The sequence below is a fragment of the Manis javanica genome, chromosome 12 (assembly GCF_040802235.1).
Source record: "Manis javanica isolate MJ-LG chromosome 12, MJ_LKY, whole genome shotgun sequence".
Lineage (NCBI taxonomy): Eukaryota > Metazoa > Chordata > Mammalia > Pholidota > Manidae > Manis > Manis javanica.
The window spans coordinates 101,342,667-101,361,650 of record NC_133167.1 but is presented as its reverse complement, the minus strand read 5'-3'; the positions used below and the strand labels follow the sequence as shown (position 1 = coordinate 101,361,650).

General features: G+C 45.0%; 1 protein-coding gene and 1 long non-coding RNA gene across 5 annotated transcripts in view; one reads left to right on the top strand and one right to left on the bottom strand.

Annotated features, from left to right (window-relative positions):
- Positions 1 to 18,984, bottom strand: part of IRF2 (interferon regulatory factor 2) — a 73,998-nt gene that overhangs the window by 29,636 nt on the left and 25,378 nt on the right. For 3 of the 4 annotated variants that reach the window (XM_073219176.1, XM_036996518.2, XM_073219175.1), the window contains one exon: positions 6,462 to 6,554. In XM_073219176.1, coding sequence (XP_073075277.1) covers positions 6,462 to 6,548 — 87 coding nt within the window. In that variant the 5' untranslated portion in view covers positions 6,549 to 6,554. Of the gene's footprint in view, positions 1 to 6,461; positions 6,555 to 15,564; positions 15,641 to 18,984 lie in introns of all 4 variants that reach the window. The other variant, XM_036996527.2, reaches the window with a different exon arrangement.
- On the top strand, positions 7,473 to 16,432 carry LOC108403378 (uncharacterized). Its single transcript, XR_001854671.3, has 3 exons — positions 7,473 to 9,581; positions 15,554 to 15,625; positions 16,296 to 16,432. It is a non-coding gene; the product is annotated as an uncharacterized lncRNA (long non-coding RNA).

The window sequence follows — 18,984 nt, the reverse complement described above, 5'->3', positions numbered from 1 at the left end:
GAAACAATCACTATCCTGAACCAAAAATATTTCAGAACACTTGAGAGTTCCCCAAAAACTGTTAAAAGGGAATATTCTAGTGTATCTAAATCTCAGTTAATAAAGAAGAACTGAAAGCAAGAGATTTTTCACAAATCCCCCTTGTGGGTTCCATATTATCCACTGAAACAGCAGGGGTTCAGGGTAGCCACTTTAAATGGACATTGATTAGAAAAGGGCTCAATGAAATGTTATCTTTTAATGTAGATGAAAATCAGAACACAAAGTTAAGTTTTTGATATCCACACGAAAATGAATTTCTTTTGGTGAAAGAACTTTTCCGGAAGTGTATTAACCCAAATCTAAAGGTTTAGGCTGAAAGATTTACACCCTTAAAGAATCTGCTGTTGTACTTTTTTCTAGGTCAGAGAAGTTCTGTGGTGACACAATCTGAAGTCTATCTCATGAAACACAAAGTTGATTCTGACAAGCAGATCTCTGCAAGCATTTGCATGTGTGTGGGCAGAGACACATACGCAGCCAAACCTAGTCTCACAGAAACCACGCAGAAATCATGAAATAACAACAGTAATGACTGAATCTACAATTTTCTACCATGGATCTTCTTGAAATGGACAAAGGACCTGAACAGACCTTTCTGCAAAGAAGATAAATAAATGGCCAAGAAGCACAAGAAAAGATGCTCAACATCAGTAACCACTAGCGAAACGCAAACAGAAACGAGATACCATTTCACACCGGCTGGGATGCCTAGTATCAAAAAAGCAGAAAATAATATGTGTTGTTAAGGATGTGGAGAAACTGGAGCCCTCATACATTGCTGGTGGGAATATAAAATAATACAGCCACTGTGGAAATTGGCTTGGCCATTCTGCAAAAAGTTAAACACAGGATGACCGCACAACCCAGTCATTTTACTCAAAGACTTACAAACAGGTGTTCAAACAAGTATTTATGCACGAATGTGCATAGCAACACTACCCACAACAGCCAAAGGGTAGAAACAACCCAAATGTCTGTCAATTCATCAACAGATAAGGCTGTACATGCATAAAATGGGGTGTTAGTCAGCCACAGAAAGGAAGGCAGTGCTCACACGCTGCAACATGGATGAACCTTGAAACATGATGCTCAGCAAAGGAAGCCTTACACAAAAGGCTACAACTGAATGATTCCATTTATATCAAATATCCAGAGAAGGCAAATCTATAGAGACGGAAATCAGATCAGTGGTTGCTGTGAACTAAGGATTTAAAAAAAATAAATGGGGAGTGACAGCTTAATGGGTACACTGTTTTCTTTTGGGGTGAGGAAAAGTTCCAGAATTCGATGGTGCTGATGGTTGCACAATATTGTAAATGTACTTGATGCCAGTGAATTGTATATTTTTAAATGATTAAAACAGTATTAAAAAAAAAACTACATGTAACGTTTGACTAGTTTTTCATATTGCAAGAAGAAAAAAAAAGAAACCACTAATAATGCACATCACACATATCTTTTTTTTTAAAGACCGTGTGGAAAGGTAAAGAAGGTAAGATGGTTTTGAAAGTGAGAGATTCTGACCAGTAAACACTGTGCCAACAGGTGGTGGTGTATGGGGCAGGGATGGCGAAGCTCTGTGTCTGTGCAGACTCCATGACATCAGTATGTGCTGTCGGGAGCCCTGACTGCCCAGTGCACCCAGGCGGTGACTGTACACACCGCGCACGGAAGGCCCACGCCTACCAGAGTCCACGCGTGTCTACACGGAGATCGCGGCCCATTTGAGGGCCGGAGGGGCAAGCCTGAGTTGTGAAGGACACTTAAGATCGTCTTGAGCAATGCAGAACAGACGTACCTTGGTCCCAAGTGGAAACCAGTTCTCTTCTCTCCCTCAATGTTTATCTGATGTTTCAATTTAGCTTGCTATTTTTGTTTGAACTCCCTACCTTGTTTTACGATGGCCTGATATTTATATACGTACAACCCTACTTTCCAAGTGAAGAGCAGAAAAGGGCAGGAACTAACTGATGATCTCCCGTGCGTGGGGAGCGGCCCTGGCACTGAGTCCCGGTGGGCGTTCAGTATGAAATAAGAACGTGGGTAACAGGAGTGGGAAGCAGTCAGAGCCATGAGAAAGACCATGGCCCTGGAGGTGGCTGCCTCCCCCCTTCCTCAAGAAATGGCCCAGGGAAACCACAAGCAAGCTTCTGGACAATTCCAGGGCTGACCCAGTCTCCTCAACAAGTCAGTGGCAAGTTCACAGTCAGGAGACACTTTGAGGCAGATGAACCAATCACAACCTGTGGACCTTCTCTGGATTCTGACGGAACAAATAAATTATAAAAAAGATAACATGGGGACTACTTGAGGCATTCCGAATATGAACAGGGCAGTGATGGCATTAAAAAGTTCGGATGAATTATTATTAATTTGTTTATCCAGTTGGTAACGGTATTGTGAATACAAAGGAAAATGTTCTTGCGTCTTAGAGATGTACACGGTCAGGGAGCTGCTTTAAAATATCACACACACATACACAAATTTTTTTTTGAATGTTAGTAATTGTTAAGTCGAGGTATGAATTTAAAATCTAGGTGGGAATTTCCTGTACAATTCTTTCTAGTCATTAGACTATTCAGACTATGTATATTTCCAAATACTCCTAATAAAAAGTACGTGATGCGGGCCAAGGCCCCTGTCACGAGCTAGTTACACTGCTGCTGTCAGAAGAATCCCAAGGTCACCTTCCATTGCCACCCTCCCCCAAAGGTACTGAAAGTAAGGGACGGGAACAAATTGAAGGCCCCAGTTAGCCACCTCTTTGTCTCTTACTAAGAATGCCCTGGGTGTGATGGGCTGTCCATTTGAGAAACGTGACAATGGCCAACCCAGGGTTCTCTGGTCTAATTGTCTTAGCAGAGCAGAGACCCAGTCACCCAGGTTGCTCTGCAAGCACACATCACACATCCGGCGTTCACAGAACAGTATTTACCCAGTGGCTCCGAGTGCAGCACGCAGGAACACCAGGACAGCCGCGGCACCTACCCTCAGTGGCTTCCAGCCCTGTAACACCAGCACATTCCCAACATGACGGAGGCCTCAGTGAGCGACAAGGCCCACGAGTGACAATAGTCTTCAGTGGGAGAAGAGATTTTGGAATGACCTCAAACCACTCAAAAACACAAGCAGGGAATTGTAGGCAGAATGCTATGGATGGGAAGGAAATCATAGTACGGTCTCAGTTAGAATACTTCTGTGGACACAGAAGGCCAACAAGCCGCTTGGCAGGAACCTTTCTAAAAGACGCCCTGTGGAGTTGTAGGTATGGAGGGAAAATGTCCTAGAGCCATCACAGGGACAATGAGAGCACGCACGACCCCAGCCACACACACGCTCCAGCCAGGCCCCTGGGGCCCGCGGGCAGCCCTGCTCCTGTGCCTGTATTGTCAGAGGAGCACCACAGCTGCAGCCAAGGGCAGGCCCTCCCTCCTGCCTGCCTCATGCCCAGAGCTAGCGGAGGAGCTGGGGATGGCAGAGGCGTCTCCTTCCCCCACTGCCTGGGAAGAAAGCAGTCCTGAGCCGAGAGCCAGTGAGCTGGGTGAAGCCCAGCAGTGAGAGCCACCTGAGAGGCGCTGAGCGCTCAGCTACAGGACGAGGGATCGCTTACTTGTTGGTTCTCTATCCAGAAAGCACGATCAAGTGGATGTAAGGACAGGTGCCTCAGGGCAGAGTCCCGGGAAGGAAACAACGCTCGGAGCGTGCCCGGATTTCCTAGTGCTGTCGTGACAAACTGCCACAACCGGGTGACTGACAGACACAGATATTTCCTCTGTCACAGTTCCAGAAATCAAACATCAAGAGCTTAGCAGGGCTGCATTCCCTCAAAGGCTCCAAGGAGAACCTTTCCCGGCCTCTTGCAGCTCCTGGTGATCCTGGCGTTCCCTGCGTGTGGCTGCGTCCCGCCAGTCTCTGCCTCCTGCCTCACGGGGCCGCCTCCTCTGCGGGTACGTCTTCTCCTCTTCTCTCTTATAAGGCCACTTGTCACCGGACGGGCCCAGCTAGATAATCCAGGATGATCTCATACCAGGATCTTAATTCCATCTGAAAGACCCTTTTCCTGGGAGTCCCTCTCGGTGCCTTCTCGCTGCTGAGCTGCACCCAACCGGCTCATGGCTCATGGGTTCTTTTCCCAGGCAGAGAGGGAAAGGTCACATCCCCAGGTTCTGGGGGCTAGGATGTGGTTGTATCTTTGGAGGGGGGTACAATTCAACTATTCCAAAGGACGACGATCTGCAACATGCCAAGGCTCTACTTGGTACAGGAGACACGGTGACATTGTAAGTTCGCCAGTGCATCAAGCCAGCCGAGACTGGTGACCGTGTTTTAAAAAAAAGCAAAAGCAAAACCGAACCACTGACTTCTCTTCAGAAATCAGGAACATCTGCTTTAATTGCACACTCTAAATTAATCTTATTCTTCAAAATAGAATCCTACTTAACCTCTCTGTGCCTCAGTTTCCTTGTGTGTAAAATGGAAAAAATAACAGTATCTACCCCAGAGTGGGTATTATATGAATTAATGCACGTGACTTGTGTAGAGGAGTACCTGGCACTTAATATCAGTTTTATCATTCCCTTTATCATTGCTATTCAGCAGCCTATGTCTTTCCACTCTCCTTGACTATCACTTCCCTTTTCCTTAGACCTCCACGTGGGCCCCAGCTCACCAAGCAGGCCACAGTGCCACCTGATTTCTTGTTTGTTTCTCTGAACGAGGCTCATTACGAAGCCCCTCCAGGATACAAATCTAAAACATGATAGAGAGAGCAAACCTGAAAAAGACCTCAAGACCTTAAGACATTGCCAGTCCAGGCATAAGACCTTAAGGTACAAGACAGATCACATGAAATGAGCATATGATTCACTTAAGTTATTCCCTTTTTTGACATAAGACCTGTCAGGGAGTTTGCAATAAGAGCTTAAGGTATATGACAGGTCAAATGAAAAGAGCATATGGTTTACTTAAGTTACTTCTATTAACTTCATCTTGCACCTTGTTTCAGGAAGGACTCACTGAAACAGATACAGTGACCCTTGACAACATGGGGGTTAGGGCTGCTGATCCCCTGTGCAGTCAAAAATCCATGTAGAACTTTTGACTCCTTCAAAACTTAACTACTAATAGCCTACGGTTAACCAGAAGCCTTACTGAGAGCATGAACAGGCAACATATATTTTGTGTGTGTCTTATATACTGTATTCTTGCAATAAAGTAAGCTAGAGAAAAGAGAATGTTTTTTCAAATTATCACAGATCTCCAAAAAATGTTACAATATATTTATTGGGAAAAACCCATGTATAAAAGTGGACCTGTGCAGTTCAAACCCGTGTTGCTCAAGGGTCAACTGTACATTTAAAACAAATCCTATTGATTTAAGATAATTGGAAAAACAACTGGCTGAGGGAAAAAAAGAACAAAAAGAAATGAGATCTGGGAGATACCTGAAAAGATCAGATAAATCCAGGAGTTGTATTCATAAAAAAAAGAAAAAAGTTACGCTGCAATATCCTGTATAGTTAACTCATTAGAAGCTCTCCACAATTAGGCTCTAAGCTCTGAGCACATGATACAAAGATACAGCCTGACCAACTTAATTATTCATCATTTCCTTGAGATTAAAAATGAGGGGGGAGGTAGAAGACAAAAAAATTTGCTCAGAAAAACTGTAATATTCCTGGTAGTGGGAGAGAAACCACTCCCCTGGCCCCTCTTAAAGAAAGGTATGATTATAGTCGGTGCTTTTCTACATTGTAGCTATATATTTTCAGGGTTCTCTATTTTTATTTCTTCCTGATTCACCACTAACAGGTAGAACCAACTAAATTAAGAGTTTGAGATTGATAGAGTAAGGGAGTATTTATGTATACGTGTGTGTGCGGGGAAAGGGTATTGCAAATGACAGACTACTTCTTAGGACAAGCTGGCACACATAGAGGGCTTCATGATAAAGAGAAGATATTCTTTAAGACAAAAACAAAAAGTTTTCTTCACAAAGAGGATACTGAAAAGAAAATCAGTATGTTCCATTCCAGTGTAAAAGCCCTAGAGCGTCCATGTCCTCTAATCCTAGGAAGTCAGGAAAGGAGGAAAGGAAGTTAGAGAAGGAAGAGGCCAAGAGTCTTTAAGGAAAAATACAGCAAGAAGCTGCCCATCAACAGTCGTCCAAAATAAAATACCCAAGATGAGCTCAAGGTCTGACATCAGTCTGAGACGATGATTAAAGTCTTCTTTAGGTAACTTGATGTTTTTATGACCTTTTTTGCTCTGTTTTTTGTAGTTAATAGGTATAAGATTTTGAACACAAAGAGAAATTTTACTTTGAGTGGCACATGCTTTTAGTTAGAGGAGAGGGCACGTATTTGCTCTCTCTGTGTCTCTCTCTCTCACACACACACACAGGCACCCATCTCGCTTACCTTGTTAAGCCACCTGAGCCCTGGTATTGTATTTGAGTTTATCTGCTCCTCCAGCCACGGGCGCATCCGCATCCTCTCCACCGGCATGGTGCCCTTTTGCAGAAGACAAACACAGTATGAGGCATTGCTGCTGCTGACTGTCACGTCTGCGCTGTGAACTTCTACACCCCTGCTGACCCTCCTCTCTTGCCTGGTCCTCAAAACCCCACGGCACACGTGTGCGTGGGGGCGGGGGCTGGGGAGAGTCCTCAGTGAGCCCAGAGCCATCAGCCCCGGCGACTTCTCCACTCATTTCCCAGGAGCCGTCTCGAACAGGACGGGCTAGCTCTTAACTGAGAGGGTCCCAGGGACGTAAGAGGCCTGGCCTCATAGCAGCTCAGCTGGCTCAAGGGTCCAGCCGCCTGTGAGTGACCTGCCTAAAGCTAGGTCTCACCTGCCCCTGCCCTGGCCAAGGGTGCCCACAGGCAGACAGTTCTGGGAAAGACTTACCACAGCCAATTCATTACTCTGTGGTGTCTGCCCTGCAGAAATGCCTTGAACCCCTCATGTTAGCACGTACAAGCTCTGAAGGTACCAGTGCACTTGTCTGAGGTTCTCACCCCCACCATTCCCTGCTGATGGGACCTGTCCACGCGCAGGGCGCCCAGCATCTCGCACTGGCTTCAACGCGGCTCTCATTCCTCTCTGCCGCCCTCCCCCGCTGCCCTGGCACTGTTCTCCCTTCGCCTTTAAGTTACTCTCCCTCTGAAAATCATTTCATGGCCTAAAGCCCGTTCCTCTATCAGCCTGCTTAACACCTCTCCCACCTTTTCCGATACATTTCTAGATTGTCTTGCTCTTGTCTGCCTAATACCCAGAGTGGGATCACTGACCAAGTACAGTCTCCGACTCATCTCCATCCTATTTGCACGTAAATTTAAATCTAATGTGGGATTCAAAGCAAAACGGATGCCATTCTGAGCCTCCATTCGCCAGGACTTCGTGGGCGGTGGGGCGTGAGCCTTGGCTCTGTCTTCTACTCTTTCCTCCTCCAAGGATGAGCTCTGGGAGTTCTATTCAGATAAACTTGGGCTGAGACAGTCGAGGCACTCTCTGCCTGCTTACAGAGGCCTGCCGGTCCCCTCGAGGCCCTGGCCCCTGCTCATGCCAGGGTGCAAGCACTATTCTGTGAACCATGTGGGACCACACACCCCACCCAGAGAGCCTGATTCAATTCTAGAACCAAACCCTGCAGCTCCTTCCCCCTGTGCACCTCTCCCGGTTCTGATCCACTCATAGTTGCAGATGCTCTTGCACCTCGCTCAGATCCCGCTCTCTGCTCCTGTTTTCTGGGCCTTGCCGATCCCGACCCAGCCTCCAAGGCTCTCAGACAACTCCAGCCTGAAGGAAATCCCTCCTCCCTGCCTCCCACAAAACTCACTGATCTGACACGGCTCATTTGAACAGCAAACATTGCTGCAGGGCAGCTATAGTGCTGCCCTTTCTCTTATCTAGCTCTTACCTTAACTATAAACTTCCCAGCTAGGTACACCCTCTCTTCCTAACCAAACTGTAAGCTCTTTTAGAGTAGGGACCCCGCCTCGTATAGCTTTTCTATAATCCTGCAAAGCCCACATGCTGCCTTCCACACAGACGTTCAGTACAGGAACTGGGCGGTTCTGAAGCTCAGCCACCGTGGACTGCCCCTGCAGGCTCGCTCCGTCCGCTCATACGGACTCAGGTCACCATTGTTTGGGGGAAAAGTAACAGGAACCTCAGGGACAGTCCCCAGAGAGCCCCCAGTACAACTGCTCTTAGTGGGCCTCAAGTCATTCTGCTCAATTCAGTCACTCATCCACCCACTTATAGATATTTCTAGAGAACGATGCTCCAGGAACTGGGAAAGGTAAGGCAGTGCCTGCCGTGCAGGATGTCCCAGTCCAACAGGAGCCAGGAAAGAAGAGCCCTGCATGCAGAACCAGAGGAGCTACAGGAGCATTCCGGGGACCTCAGGAAAAGCTGTCGCCACTACATGCAGTGGCTGATAGGAAGACTCTGCTCAAGCCGGTACCCAAGCCCAGTCAGATCACCCCTCCTAAGATCTCAGGACGTGGAATGGAGCAGCGAGGTCTGAAGGAGTAAAGAAAGTGGAGAGAGGAGCAGAAGGCGGTGTCGCTACGGCAGCTATAAGGTCTTCTGCAGGGACCTCCTGAGTGGCAGAACTGCTATGGACATAGTGCAGCCACTTGCTCTAAGCTTAGCAATATGGAAAAATGGTGGGCATGCGTAAATGCCCACTTCCAAACTCATCATTATAATAACGTATTTTCTCCTGCTTGTTTTTCACCAAAAACTCATCTGGAAAAAATGGTCACTGGAAATATTTCAAAAAGCTTTCTGTTTTCAAAAGGAAAGCCTATGTGAGGAGACAGAGAGGACCCTCATCATTTGTGGATGCTACATATGCAAATCCCCCGAGACGCTGAAATGTGTTTGTAACGCCCACATCAGTCCTTAGGCCACCGTCAAGGTCATTTACAAAGAAGAGGAAATTTAAGTTGTCCAAAGCATGTGCTCCTGGCACAGGAGACATTCGGCCTTGTTTCAGCTCCCACCCTCTAAACAAATGTCCTTTCCACGGTCTATTTAGGGCAACACTTCTGTTTTTGTTGGTGGTTTTACGTTTTAAAAAGGCCCCCAGGAGTGGCCTGTCGCAAGTGATGTCCACTGCTCCTGAGAGCAGGAAGGTGGTGACGGGCCTGATGGAGCCAGTAGGTGCGTTGGTGACCCTCCTTCAGGCGTGAGATGTAGTGCTGGGGGCTAGGAGTTCAACAGGAGCAAATCAGTAATATGTATTAAAAAGGAGTCTTTAAACAGAAACACACACAATGTAAGAGTACAAATTGATCCCTTGACAAAATGTTGTGACCAGAACTCACAGAAACTGAAAGTCCTCATAAGGAGAGGGAAATCTGGGCACACGCACACACACAGAACACCACGTGAAGACAGAGGCTGGAGTGAGGCAGCCGCAAGCCAAGGGAGGCCTGGAGCCCCTGGAAGCTGGGAGAGGTGAGGACTGATCCACCCTAGAGGCCGCGGAGGGAGACTAGCCCTATGAATACTTTGGCCTCCAGAACTGTGAGTACATTTCTTTTGTTTTAAGCCACACAATCTGGCCCTAGAAAACTACTACAGAAGGTAATCTCAATCGGGTTAACAGGGCTCAACCTGGTGGAGAGGTAAAAGAAGGTACCTTGAGGCAGTGGGAAGGAGAGGAGGTGCTGCAAAGGGCCTGGGGCAGGAGGGCCAGCTGCCAGTCAGCCACAAGGAGGGTGACAGAGGCAGGCGGACCGTGCAAAGCCAGGAAAACCATGCCTAGTACTTTGGTAATCATCCCAAGACTGAACAGAAAACTGGATATTTATGAGAATGAATATGACCAATGTTGTTAATAGTAAAGGTAAGAGCTGATTACAAAATCTAGACCAGCTTTAACGTACATACCAATCTCGGTTCAGTATGTCCAGGTGAGCCCTGCGATTCTGTTTCTAAAAAGTCCTAAATCCTCAGGCCACACTTTGAGGAACGAGGCTCTAGATTACCTTTTGTTTTTAATCAAGTCACCTCGCTCTTCTGTGACTTCTTGCAAAGTCTGGTCATTCCAGCAGGCAGACCTCTGCCATCTGTCCCAGTAGGTCAGATCCCACTGTACCATCTATCAGCTGGTCCATCCTGTCTTCACAGACTCTCTTTCTAGTAAGGATGAAGCTCAGCCGAACTTCAACGTTTATCACATACATAGCCAAAATGCGACAGAAATCACACATAAAATTTTTTCTAAATTTTTAATCAGGACTGTCATTAATTATAAGCAGGTTTTTAGGAAAAGCAAATATAGCAAACACACCAGAATGCACCATACTCTGTTATAAAGGTCTTCACTTATTTGGATTCTCTGTTTATTTTTAAATAGCTAGGACATCCCCGATGATACACAATGAAAAGCTAACCCTTTTTCATATGAAGACACTTCCTCTTTTTTACTTGATTTTATAGCCTGGCCCCACCTCCTGCACACTGAACAGGTCCTGAATTACCAGGGGTCTTGCCACATGACACAGATGAAAAAGGTTGCAGTTTGGCATAGATTTCTCAGGACTCTCAGGGGATGAGTCTGCACCCTTGCTTCTGTGGATTCTACATTGAGCCTAGCACCAGAAATGCATCATATAGTTGACACTAAAAATAAATTACATTTCCAGAGACTGAAAGGCTGGGGTGACAGTCACCATGGGTCAGAGGACAGAGTACTGAGAAAAGATGCTAACTCAGCATGTTTTTGCTAGCTTCCAGCAATGAAATTCAAGGTGATAAATGCGTCTTCCTTCTGTGAGGCAGTTTCCCGTGAGCACCAACACCCAGGCCACATGAAATCTGAGCAGGGTTTAAGAAAGCAGGGAACTAGGTAAAGAAGACACAGAGGTGCTATTTTTGCCAAGAGAACCAAATACACCAGAAATTGGGGCATGTGTTTCAGTCCTGACTTTGCCATTTCTCATGTGTGTCTTTGGGCCAGTCACTCAATTTCTCTGCTCCACACTTTGATCAGACCAGGAAAATGAGAGGTTCCAAAGAGATAATTTCTGAGGTTATCTATGATTTTAAGAGTCCTTTTGTAACATGAAGGCTCATAATCTGATTTATCTTTTTTTGTAAATGTCTCCTCTGGTACCCTGGGTTGTTTTTAAGAACAAAATGCTAAAATTTTATGGTTCCATAAACCTACAATATGAATCATCTACCCTCGAGCCTGCCAAAGGCACTTTCTAAAATCACCTATCATTACACCTTTGAGATTTGGGGTTGGGATCATCTTCAAAACCATGACATTGGGCTATAAATCAATTCTGTACATGGCAGGTATTTAGAACATTGCTGGTGCCAGGCATGCTGCATAAACACATGCAAGCTGTTCACTGTGATTCACAGGAAGTGAAGAGTCAGTCCTCCATAAAGCTGACAATGCCACAGGCCTGATCGATGCCATTAACAGTGATCTTGAATTTTGACCTAAATAGCTGAAGTCTGGATCTTGGAACAGTAAGAACAATGGCTATATGCTACACATAAAAACCAGCGTTTTGTATGAGTTTCTTATGTAACTCTTACAACCCTAGGAGGTAGGGGCTTTATTGCCCCATACTATAGATGAGGGGTAGGCAGGGAACTGCTCAAAGGCAGCCTGATGGTATGCAGGGGAGGCAAGGCTCTCATTCAGGTCTGTCCGAAATGCCCAGGCTTGGAAATCCTAATGTCTGCTTTCGTCTTACTCTAGAAAGCACTTAGTTCGGTGCTCTTTTAACTGTTTTTCTTACTAAACCTTTCCCAACTCCTCTCTGTTTTGCATATCCCTGACATATCAATCTTTCTTAAATATCATTTAAATCATGTTAATGTTCTGTTCTAGAGATTTCTAAACATCCCTGCTAGATTTAAGGTAATAAAATCCTTGCCTGAGAAAGAGGGGGGTGCTTCTGGTAATGATACAATAGGTAATTCAAAACCTAACTTCCATGGTGAATAACTAAGAAACCTGGAGAAAACATGCCTTTATAAAACTGTTTAAAAGCATCAGAAAGCTAAAAGGGTAGTAAAGAATTAGGAGGGCAAGATCTGAGGGAAGAAAGAAACCCAGGGAAGGAAGCCTGATAATGGGGCGTTCTCCCAGCCCAGGGACATCTGCTGACTCCAGAAGTGGAGGCTGCAGGCATAGAGGCTGAGGAGCGCTCTTGACACATTAAAGCACTAATGAATTAAAAGATCTGGGCCCAAGTAGGAAAAGGAGTCCTGGAAAACCCACATACTAGCACTATGCAAGTTAAAACTAAATGGAACAAAACAAATAAAACTTTGAATCACATCAATCCCTGACCAGATTAAAGTGATCTGGAACTATCAGAAGTAAATGTAAATCATATCTTGAGAAACATAACACTATCCTAGGACTCATATTATTTCTGGAGTTTTTCATATACAATGGCCAGCATTCGATCAACATAGCCTAGGAATACAAGGATAAAAGACAAAAAAAGAAAGAAAGAAAGAAAACCAAGGGAAATAATGGATAACAGAAACAGACCCAAGGGATACAGACACAAGTCTTCTACAGATATAATGGATGTACAGATACCACATGTTTTCAGATACAGTCTCTAAAACAACTGTACCTAATATGTTCAAGGAAATAAAAGACAAGATGGAAAACTTTAGCAGAGACCTGAAAACTATTAAAAGCAACCAGACCTTCTAAAACTAAAGAATAAATAATTAAAATTAAGAACTCAGTGGATAGATTTATCAATAGACTGGACATCACTGAAAAAACAAACAAATAAGTGAACCCAGAAGACAAGTCAGAAAATAAACAGAATGAAGCACTTAGAAACAAAAGGGTGGAAAATGTAAGAACATTAAATACACAGCAGATTTTGTTTAGAACTTAAAAGGTCTAAGATATGGGTAGTTTGAAGTTCCAAAAAGACAAGAGAAAGAATGAGGCAGAAGCAGTATTTGAAGAGATGATAGCAATTAATAATTAATAATTATTACAGATTTAATAATTACTACAAACCTCAAAAAGATAAATAAAAATAAAACCACACATACACATACTGTAGTACACTTACAGAAAGCCGCAAATATAGAGAAAACTCTTAAAAACAGCCAGAGGGAAAAAGACTCACCACCTTTAAAAAAAAAACCCCCACAAAACCCCAAAGCCTTACAGTGACTACTCAACAGAAACAATGGGAGACAGAAGACAATGGAAAGATATCTTAAAAGTACAGAAAGAAAAAATTTCTTAAATAAAAAAAAAACCTTTTTTTGCATTTATCTAATTAAAAATTTTCTTTCAAAGTAATTCATGAATGGAATTAGTATGCACAAGTAAGCGAAAGTTACTGTAAATTTCAAATCATTTTCCTTGACATGGTTATTGTATAAAATTAAGAGTAGCAAAGCGAGACATTTGTGGAAGGCAAAAAAAGAACTGTTAGCATTACCAGAAATGGCAAACTTCTTAATAAAAGGACATAATTTATTTCCTCCCCCAAAAAAAAGTACTGAAAGAAAATAACTACTATTTAAAAATTTTATAAACAGTGAATATTTCCGTCAAGAATCAAGAGGAAATAAAGACATCTTCAAGAGAAAAACTTTGAGAATTTCCACCAGTGGTCCCACAGCTCCTCAGTTCCCTGTTCCAGGGTCACAGGGGAGAGGTCACAACTGGGGAAAGGGTGAAGACAAAGGCATGGGAACGGAGACGCTAACAACGAGGCTTACGTTTGAGCACGTGCTGCAAAGGCTGACTGCACAAGTACGCAGTCCCACTTCTTTCGCAGCTGCATCATTTGTTTGAAACGTACGCCTAAGGGCACTTCTCATCTGCTGGCCCTCCTGACACAGCCATGTGCCCGCCCCTCTTACCAACCTACAGAAATGCTACCCTCCCAACAAAAGCTAGCTCGAATCTATTTTCATCCATTCCACCTTTGCTCACAACTTGAACTGGACCTTCTTCTCCTATGTTGGCCGTATCCAGTCATCCGGTGTTTCAACAAATATTTATCAAACACAGTTTATTGCAAGGAGCTGTGCTGAACACCAGGGAGGCCTCAAGGATGTGTAAGACATGATCACTACCCTCAAGGAATTAATAACTCAACTGGGGGAATGAGACATCAATCACATAAAGCTAACTAATAATACTATAATTATAATAATGAAAGACTGCAAAAGAGATCAGAAGGCCATGCGATTAACTGCCAACTAAGTGACTAGTTCATAAGGAATCCATAAATCATTATTAGATGGGCTTGTAAGGGGAAGCTTTATGGTAAAGGAAGAGCTTATAGGATGGGGAGGAAATTTCCTAGCAGAGAAAAAGTAGCAAGCAAGCCAGGCCAGGGAAAGGCTGGAATAAATGACCAAAGAGGGACTGAGTTAGACTGTTTGCTCGAGTAGACAGAGCAACTGACTTACCCACCGGCACGCGTGAAGCTCCGGAAGCCGCAGCTGGCACGTGAGAGGCAAGGGCTGGGTATTTTACATGAACCATCACCAACCCTCACAACTGTCCTAACTAGTTACCTATTAGTATCCCCATTTTAGAGATGGGGAAAAGTATAGCCTGAAAAGATAACTGGAAAAATAAGAAAAACATGTCCAAGTCCCCCAGGCCCCTGGGTGAGGAAGCAAGATTTGAACCCAGGTCTTCTTGGAGGATCTCAAATGCCTGGCTAGAATGGGCTTGTTTACCAAGTCTGCCAAAATGTTTGAGTGTCGTGACGGAAACACAGTGCTTCACCATCGTGAACCAAGCAGCCCTCTACACAGGGGCAAAGGGAAGGAAGAAGCTAAGCTAGAAGCTACTGCTCTGTCCAGAGGGGTGGCTATGGGAATGCGCAGGAAAAAACACAAGCGGTGACACACTCGTAGGAAGATAACAGCAATTTCTAGTAGTAATGTTTTATGGATATACAGTAACTTCCAAGATGCAAGCTCCTCTTACATGACATTCTACACTCCCCACACCAACTTGTATGTACCTTTCCAGCAAATGTAGAGTTTCAGCTAAAAATTACATGAATTGACAGGACGTTGGAGGTGAAAATTGCAAATCATCATCAACGTCACATTCATACCAGTGCTTCTCAGGGACCAGACAGTAGGCCAAGTGCTTTGCGTGCATTATTTCATTCAATCTTCGAACAAGCTATCTGAGGTAGAGTATCATACCTCCATTTCACAGAAGAGGAGATGAAGCAGTTTTTCCAAGCTGAGGAGCTTTTCAGTGGTAAAGCTAGGATTCAAACCCGCAGATTGCCTGACTCCAAAGAATATGCACAAAAACCTCTACATCAGTGTTTTCCAAACAGTGTTTAGCAACCTATTCAGGGGGCATGAAACCAGTTTATTGGATGAAGATCAGCATTACTAGATCTTTAAGGTTAGCACTTTAATTTTAATGTACAAGAATACAGGAAAGAAACTATGAACATCTTCCAAATAAGAGTAAGCATTGTCTTATTAACCTTCTGTTTCAGGTTTACATTACCTTACGCTGGTCCTGTGGTCAACAGCATCAAAAGCGTTGCAGTAGGCTAACTGCTGCCCAGGTGTGTATACAGATGCTGGAGCGCGTGGGTGGCAGGTGGTGGGGGATGTAATGGGGCAAAGCAGAAAGCGGAAGAAAAGGATATAGGCAGGTGAGAAGCAGCAAACCCTTAGAACTGTACTGACTCCTGGAAGCCAGAAGCGAAATGCCTGAAAGAAGTGAAACAGCATGTGCTTGGCATCAGAACATCATGTTCAGTGCTAAGATAATATGACTCTGGACATCAGGGTGGCCGGGGGCTTGGGGCCTACCCATTTGGCTGTATTTACTACTTCTCCACCTGCAGTATTCAAATGCCCCTATAGACTCTGGTGGGACCCTGGAGAAGGAAGTCAACAATCACCAGTTATGAAGGCAGAAAGACATTAAACATTTGGACAGAGTGCTGGGCACAGCAGGCGCAGGCCTCTCAGTGTACATACTGTCCACACTAATGCAAAACCAGTTTTTTAAAGTTTTAGTAAACTTCAGGGGAGTTAATAAGCAATGGAAGTGTGTGATATCCATTGCATCCCTGATGTAGTCCTCACATCATGTACTGATTGTTTTATCTTACTGAACTTTAAAAAGATGCATGTCATAGATTAAGAATTTTAGTCTCTAGCACAGTTTTCCTCAAGGTCTGAACTATTCAACTATGAGTTCCCCTAATATGTGGATTTTTTTTTCAGGAACCCAACCTTGAGTGATGGGGCAGGATTGCTGTAAATGACCACCCTCGATATATCATCACCCATAGCTATACTTTGCTGTACTTTTCTATTCACTTTTATCAGCATCCCAAAACTGCCTGCACAGTGTTCTTACCTGGGGAATTAAAAGAAAAAGAATCTCCAGGATTTAGGAACCAGGAACCTGTTTTACTACCCTAGAGCAATTCTGATATGCAGCTAAATGTGGGCATTGCTGCCATTCCATACCCACTAGCCCAATGGCCCCAGATCCCGTATGTTTAATAAACACCTCCCATTGATCTTGGAAAAAAGGGGAGCTCAGTGTGAAGAGATTTAGTCATAAATGGAATACAAGTACATGTGAAATTAGTGTTCTAAAACGCCCTCCTTCAATTACCAAGGAGCAAGTTTCCCATGCAAAGAGTCATCCAAATTAGAGTTTTGCATATACACCATCCTACCCACAATTTTCTTACTAGGCATGTTTTCTATATCCTTCTAGAAGATAGTACCATAAGTTCTTTACAGAAATTTCCCTATCTCTGACCACAAACTACTGGGGTACCCGAAACAGTGTGATTTAGCCTCTGACAGCAACCTGCACTGTGTCATCAGACTCTAGGCAGACAGAGAAACTGGCTTAAGGCCTCCATGTGTGTGCTTGAAAGACACCAAGATAAATCGCTGGTGACCCAACGGTCATTCTAGGAAACAGTTCTCCATGTGGTCTAAAGAGAACAGGAGTTCTCCATGCAGGCAGTTACCCCTGAAGGTATAGGGATCGTGCTCTGTCTATGCCAATGTGCACTCCTCTGAGAGAGGGTCCGGGACCAGACAGTCCATCCCTGCACAATGGGCTCCACCTCCCCACACCCTGTCCCTGCAGGGCCCAGCCTCTGCTCCATTCTCCTCCCAACACAGCTGCCCTGCCACTTCTCCATCCACATGGGTCTCGCTGCCTCCCTCTTCTTCTTTGCTCATGTGACAAAAATTCATGAATGGGCCGAATGCCACCCACGTAACCATGATGCCAGGATGGGCTTACCTACCATCTCCCCTGGGCCCCCAAGTCTCTGCAGGTCATTTTTGCTCCTCCCTCATCAGCTCCTGGTCCCCGTCCGCACAGAAGCAGTCAGATCTTTCCACCCTCACATTCCCTGTAATTCACCTCTGTGCTCATCGATCCCAGCAGGCGATCTGGCCTCCAAGATCAGAGAAACACAGAGGCCACCAGGCTCTTCTTTCTAAATTCCTGACCCCTTTCCCTCTCAAACTGATCTGAACTTTTGTGACCTCCTTTTGTCCTTCTTCAGGCCAGGCAGGTGGTAATGCCACTCTCTGCACCAGGGAATGTGGAGGGTTTAAGTGGAGAAATACTGAGATAGGTTTAGGGTCTGGTGAATTCACGGTATCTTTGGAATATCCAAAAAAAGCTGTTGGGTGGGCAATTAGAAATAAAAGGCTATATCCAGAAGAAAGGTCTGGAAATAGCCAACCAGCCCTTTACGGATCGTTCAAATGCCATCTGTTCCTGGACTAACGTGACCAACTACAAATTTTCCTTGATGCATGAAACACGCTGCCTGTGACATGTATTTTAGGCAGCCTTAAAGTCTTTGTTTCATTTCTGTGTGCCTTACTCCCCTGAGACAAACACTCCCTTCTAGCTGGTCACTGTGTTCACATTGCTGCCTATGCTGACATGTAGATCTATGTAGTCTCGCACTTTGCAGCCAGCAAGCACCCAGTAAATATAGACCAGCCTGCCCAGAAATACTGGACATATTCTGTATCCACACAGACCAACAAGAAACAAAGCAGCTGCCAGCCACAGGTGGTTACCGAACACCTGAAGTGTGGCCAGTGTGAATGAGGAACCATTTGTCCCCAGGGGTGGACACATAGTTTCAAGGCCAGGTCTAGTCTTTCCAAATCACAGAGAGTCGTCGGTGTCTGGTAAAAAACAAAGAGCTGCACAAGACACCCTGTGGGATTCCTGAAGAGACAGGTTACCCACCTGCCTTAAAACTTCTATTTTGAGAAAAGCCTGAGTCACTCCGAAAGGCTGATCACCTTTCAGACGGCAAATAGTTGGTGAATGGGGGGGGCTTCTCTATACGAGTGATTCTTATCCCCGTCTAGACCTGCGAGCCCTGGAAAACACCAGCAGTCGGCAGGCACAGAGCTACACCACGATGGCATTAACAACAGCTGGCAAGTGTTCGCAGCTGGACAGAGTTCGGCAAGTTCTAAGCTTGTCATGAGTATTAGTTCACTGGATTTACAACAACCCTATAGGGCAGGTGCTCCTGAAATCTCCATTTTACAGACACGGAAACAGACATATACAGTTAAGTAAATTGCCCAAGGTCACAGAGCTACTGAGTGGTAGCACTGGGATATAAACAGAAGGAGTCTTCCCACCTCACTTAGCCTTTGGACCATGAGGCCAAGCTGGGGTCCACATAATGAGGGTCCAATGCCTCCCAGTCTGACACAGCATCTGCACTGGGGGCCTGTGCTAAAGGGGCCCCCAGCCAGGGCTGAGAGGGCACCACACCCCGCAAACACTGCACTAGCTGGGCCCCAAGAATGGAAAGCAGCTCCCCTTCTCCTTTCCTCAGGCCCCCTCCCCCCCCATTAATTCACCCTTCCTGCCCTTTTTAGTACCTTCCTGGCTGGTGGA